Source organism: Propithecus coquereli, unplaced genomic scaffold (assembly GCF_000956105.1).
Source record: "Propithecus coquereli isolate 6110/MARCELLA unplaced genomic scaffold, Pcoq_1.0 Scaffold6, whole genome shotgun sequence".
NCBI classification, from domain to species: domain Eukaryota; kingdom Metazoa; phylum Chordata; class Mammalia; order Primates; family Indriidae; genus Propithecus; species Propithecus coquereli.
In genome coordinates this window covers 5,402,738-5,408,457 of record NW_012151951.1, presented here as the reverse complement: position 1 = coordinate 5,408,457, position 5,720 = coordinate 5,402,738, and the positions used below count along the sequence as shown (strand labels likewise).

General features: G+C 36.0%; 1 protein-coding gene across 1 annotated transcript in view; it reads right to left on the bottom strand.

The window, feature by feature from the left end:
* GRIA4 (glutamate receptor, ionotropic, AMPA 4) overlaps positions 1 to 5,720 on the bottom strand; it is a 548,228-nt gene that overhangs the window by 76,735 nt on the left and 465,773 nt on the right. The window contains exons 6-7 of the mRNA XM_012659122.1: positions 4,891 to 5,058; positions 3,538 to 3,642 (exon numbers count right to left, since the gene is read on the bottom strand). Of these exons, the coding sequence (XP_012514576.1) occupies positions 3,538 to 3,642; positions 4,891 to 5,058 (273 nt within the window). The remainder of the gene's footprint in view (positions 1 to 3,537; positions 3,643 to 4,890; positions 5,059 to 5,720) is intronic.

Sequence of the window (5,720 nt, the reverse complement as noted above, 5' to 3'; positions counted from 1 at the left end):
AGCCAGGACTTCAGAAAGAACTTTGTGGCTTCTGCTTAATGAGACTCTCAATCAGTTTTCCTGTTACAGAAGTCAGACAAACTGATGGGTTGACTCTCTGATCTATTTTCAGAGATAGCTCCCTTGCTAGCAAGGTTCAATTTACAAGAACGATTGCTCACTTCTCAGACATACTGCCTAGTCTCACCAGCATAGTGTTTCACACAGTGTCTCATTTTTAAGTTTAATATTCCTGACACAATGCCCAAGTTGATCGTTGCCACAGAAAAATGAAGATAGATGAGTCTACACCATTTTACACTCCATATTTCTTTTAAGGGCCTTAGATAAATGAATGTCAGCTGGGTGTGAAGATGTACTGTTCCTCACTCTCCTAACTCACGCTTTAACTTTCTCCTCCAAAAATCTTAATTTTTGTTACCATCAAGGTTCAACAGGCCATGAAAAGACTCAGTACTATAAAAAGCCCACTGATATCACTGTTAGTTACCACCGTCTTTCTTTCTTTTATGGAGAACCATTTGATTTTCTGCACTTACTGTTTTGTAAAATATGGAATGGTTTTTTTTGCATTTTAAAAAGCTCTGCTTAAATGACTAATTTTGCAAGGTCTGGTGTGTGGCAGGAGGGTGGGCTTGTCTTACCTCTGTCCACCTGTTAGGCAATGTTGTTAGGGCCTGTGGAGTATTCTGTCTGCTCCACAGTTAGCAGAGGGATTTTGTTTAAAACAGGCCTCTTTCTTTCTTGTTGCTAGCTGTGCGTTGGCAGAGTGGGTTCTTCTTGGGACCATCTCCTTCCCTTGCTTTGGGCAATCTTCTTAGAGGAGCCTGCCTGTCATGCAGTGCAGCTGGGCCTCCCCAGCTGTCATCCGTCTCCTGCCATACCTAATCTGGATCAGGTAGGCTCTGGCCTGCTGTGTATTGGCTGGCAGCCTGCACACAAGGAGGGATGCCACTAAGGGGCTGAAAAGCTGGAGATGGTTTTCATGGCAGCTCCAGATTTCTCCTTCTCATACATCCAGAAGCATACTCACATAAGAGACTGGAGCAAAACACAACTCAGAAAGCCTTTGCTATTTTCCATATATGACCTTAACTGTCCCGCCTCCAAGCCTTTCCTTATGCTGTTGCCTTTTGCATTTCAATCTATCCAAATTCTAACTTCATGGCTAACTTTAAATCCCACTTCCTCCACACAGCCTTCCTTGATTTTGTTTTCTTCCACTAAAGAGAAAATGATCTCTTCCTCTTTAGAAATTTCACATGCCTTACATATAAATCTTTAATCCATCTTGAGTTAATTTTTGTGTATGGTAAGAGATAGGGATTCAGTTTCATTCTTCTGAATATGGCTATCCTATTTTCCCAGCATATTGATTGAATAGGGTGTCCTTTCCTCAGTGTATGTTTTTGTCTGTTTAAGATCAGTTGGTTGTTACTATATGGCTTTATATAAAAATTTAGAAGAAAACCTAGGAAAAAGTTTCTTGACATTGGCCTAGACAAAGAATTTATGACTAAGACCCCAAAAGCAAATACAATAAAAACCAAAATAAACAAGTGAGACTTAATTAAACTAAGAAGCTTCTGTACAGAAAAAGGAATAATCAACAGAGTAAACAGACAACCTAAAGAATGGGAAAATTATTTGCAAACTATGCATCCAACAGAGAACTAACATCTAGAATCTATAAGGAACTCAAACAATGGATCAAGAAAAAAACAAATAAGCCCATTAATAAGTGGGCAAACAACATGGACAGACATTTTTCAAAAGAAGATATACAAATGGCCAACAAACATATGAGTAAATGCTCAACATCACTAATCATCAGAAATGAAAATTGAAACCACAATGAGAAACCACCTTATCCCAGTTGGAATGGCCATTATTAAAAAGTTAAAAATCAATAGATGTTGGGGCAGATGCAATGAAAAGAGAACACTTATACATGGTTGGTGGGAATGTAAATTAGTACAGCCTCTATGGAAAACAGTGTGGAGATTTCTCAAAGAACTAAAAATAGATCTACCATTGAATCCTGCAATCCCACTACTGGGTATCTACCCAAAGTAAAAGAAGTCATTATATCAAAAACACACCTGCACTCATATGTTTATCACATCATTATTCACAATAGCAAAAGTATGGAATCAACCTAAGTGCCCATAAATGATGAGAGAACAAAGAAAATGTGGTATATCTATACCATGGAATAATATTCAGCCATAAAAAAGAATGAAATAATGTCTTTTGCAGCAACTTGGATGGAACTGTAGGCTATTATTCCAAGTGAAGTAACTCAGGAATGGAAAATCAAATACCGCATGTTCTCATTTAAAAGTGGGACTCAAGCTATGGGTACACATGATCATACAGAGTGAGATAATAGACAGCAAAGACTTCAAAGTTGGGAGAGTGGGACGAGGGTGATTACCTATTGGATATAATGTACGCTACTCGGGTGTTGGGTACACTAAAAGCCCAGACCTCACTGCTGTAAGATATATCTGTGTAACAACAACGCTGCACTTGTACTCCTTAAATATAATGAAATAAAAAAAGGAATTTCACATGTCTTCTCTTTTATTGCCATTTGGAACCTCTTATTTCCTACCCTACTAGAACATAAACTCCTCTAGAGCAGGGTCTACTCAAGTGGGGCATCATGTGAAAACGTTCTGGTGTCAGACATATCTGAATGAAAATCTTTGTTTTCTCACTTACAGGCATTGGAGAAGATAACTTACTGGGCCAAAATTTTCTTATTTGAAAAAAGGGAGATAATACTCAAATTATAGGTTTGTTATGAGGATTAAATTATGCAATGCATCACGTCCAGGGCTGGATACCTAACAGGCATTTCATGAATTATAGCTATCATTATTACATTAAAGCAGGGAAGCATATTTTTGAAAGTTCTTCCAAACAGCCAAGTGTTGAAACAAATAGAGTTTTTAGATAAGGTTAACTTGAATATCTCTTTCCTTGAGCATCGTAGCTAATCCTAGAGAAAAGGAATGTTAAAAGTTATATGCGTTAGCTATAAAACACTTATAACTAATTACTGTGGTGGGGTTGTATGGTTCCATTGTATAAAGCACTTTTTAGATGTTTTAGAATTCGGTTTCTTTATACTCCTTCTAATGATTTCATAAATGACTTCATAGAGATGCTTGTATCTTTTTATTGCATTGTGTTCGGTCCTGCAGAGTAAATTTTGTTTTGTGGGATTTGTTTTGCTGAGCCTCCCTCATCCCAAAATATTGCTTCCATTTTGGATAAAGGATATAAATAGTGCATAAATTACTTTGTTTCAGCTTTAGCATCCCATTAAATATCAATTACATGATGCAAGAATTTATCTCAGCATAGATTATCAAGAAAGTACCACAGTATCTATAAGTACTCATATTGAAAAAAAAAGGAAGTGTAGAATATCCAGCTATCTTTCTCCTAGAAATATTTAAAAATGTCAAATGCAAACACGAAAACAGAGAATTTTCTTTTTTTTTCTTCAGTTTGACTGTGGCTCACCTTTCTAGGTCCTGTGCTCTTTAGCTCAAACACATCCATTGTGTAATTGACTCTACGTCCATAGTGGTCAAACTGAACATTCCCGGTCAGCCCTTGAATTCGAACCTGAGAGAAAAAGAAAACCCACACATGTATTCATTTGCCATTTCATTTATAGAAATCTCAAATTCAGCTGCTAGGCTATGACTACATAAGCATGTGGAACTATAACCAACTTACTGAAATGCCATTGGGTGTTTGAGCTGTTGGGATAGAATATGAAAGAGGAATATCAAAGGGATATACAAGCAAGTCTGCTATATACATGGGAGATTAATATGTTTTATTTGTTTTTAATATTATGAAGTTTCCATTTTAACTAACAGAATTCTTCCTCAATTACAAAGTATTTTTATAGGAATGGAAATATGGTTTGTTTACAGTTACTTTTCAGTTTTACCTATATATCCACATAATGAATTAAATAGCCCAGATACCCATGCCATATCGTATTTTCACCTCTCTAATATTAAAATTAAGATATAAGAAGCTAAAACTTATAAATATATTTTTGAAAATATTCAAATATATTTTATTTCAAATTTCCTTTTAATTCACTTTTACTTATATTTTGAACTCATGGCATTTCGGAAGATTTAACCTGTAATATTAAAAAAATATATACATATATATATATATACACACTCTTAATTATTTGAAAAATAATGTTAGTTTAACTATAAAAGACTATAATGAACCAATTATTTAATCCAAGGTTACAAAGCAATTTAAAGATCTACTTAGGTAGTCAGTCGATAGTTGTGTTTGCTAAATATTCTGGTTCTTTTGCATTCTGGGTCCAAGGTAGGCTTGTACTTCCTGAACCCCCTGTGGTTAGTTAGACCTATACGACCTTTTATGACATCTGAGTTGTAAATAGACATGACAAGTGCCACAGTATTTAATTGCCAATTCAAAATCTCCCCACAGCTATCTATTTCCCTTGCAGCATTCAAGATGGTAGCTGCTCTGCCAGCCTGGATCCTTGAGTGACTCCAAGGAGCAGAGTGGCCCTGCTAATCTAGTGTATGTCTGAGTGAGAAAAGCTCCCTTGTTGTTTTAAACCACTGGGATTTGGGATTGTTTATTACCATAGCATAACCTAATTTATCTGGACTATGCATCCACATAACATATAAATAGCAAGATTCTACACTGTATTCTATCTAGAAGTGTCTCAAAAATGATGAAGTCTTGATATATTAAAATAGCAATTGTTATATATATATTTATGCTCAGATAGTCTGTTTTTCTGAACATTCAACTTAAATGAGACCATGAAATAAATTGAGCTTAAGTAAAATTGTGAGTTACCTGTTTGAGTGTCCTTTCCATGTCAATTCCCTGGCCCCATGGAGCAGCAGGATTTGCCAGACAATCCCCAGCATTGCCTCTCCTCGAGATATCAATTTTCTGCCTTCTAAGATTTCGGAAAGTTTCAGCCATCACAAGGACTCCGTCATAAGTCAGAGCAGAGGTGTACTAACCAAATGAAAATGATGATAGTGGTAAACGTTAAAATCTTATCAAGCACTGGGAATGGGGGCTATGTGGGTTTATGACATACAGCACCATCCTGTCTTTAGTACAGTTAAATTACTGATAATTAATTGACTCTGGCTTCAGAAATTTCTATTCTTACTTTAATACAAAGACTTTATACCAAAACTTATCATCCTGACTTAAAAAGGAGAAATCCCACTCTGAAAAATAAAAATTCTAATAGACAGTTTTTCCATCAGTTGGAAGGAGAGTTTTAGGTGAGGTCTTCCTATTGTGTCCAAGTGTAAACAGCTAAAGTATAAAAGGCTAAATGCAGTGTTGTTGCAGCCTGCCCTGTAGTCTGTTGCTGTGGTTGAGCTTGAGCTATATATCTTTGTTCAGCCTCCCAGGAGAATGAATGGAATTGTTTATTGTTATTCAGATATATGATGCCAAAAATAACATCTAATTATTCAACAAATGTGTATGCACAAGTCACTGTGTTTTAAACAGGAATGGGTATTGTTATACCCAATGAGTGTGCTCAGGAAGGTAAAGTCATTTCTTTAAGTTTACAATATAACCTAGGATCAAAGTGGAGATACAAAGTATAGACTCTACATTCTGATCAACACCTCATGCTTCTCTTTGGGAAAAGAGGG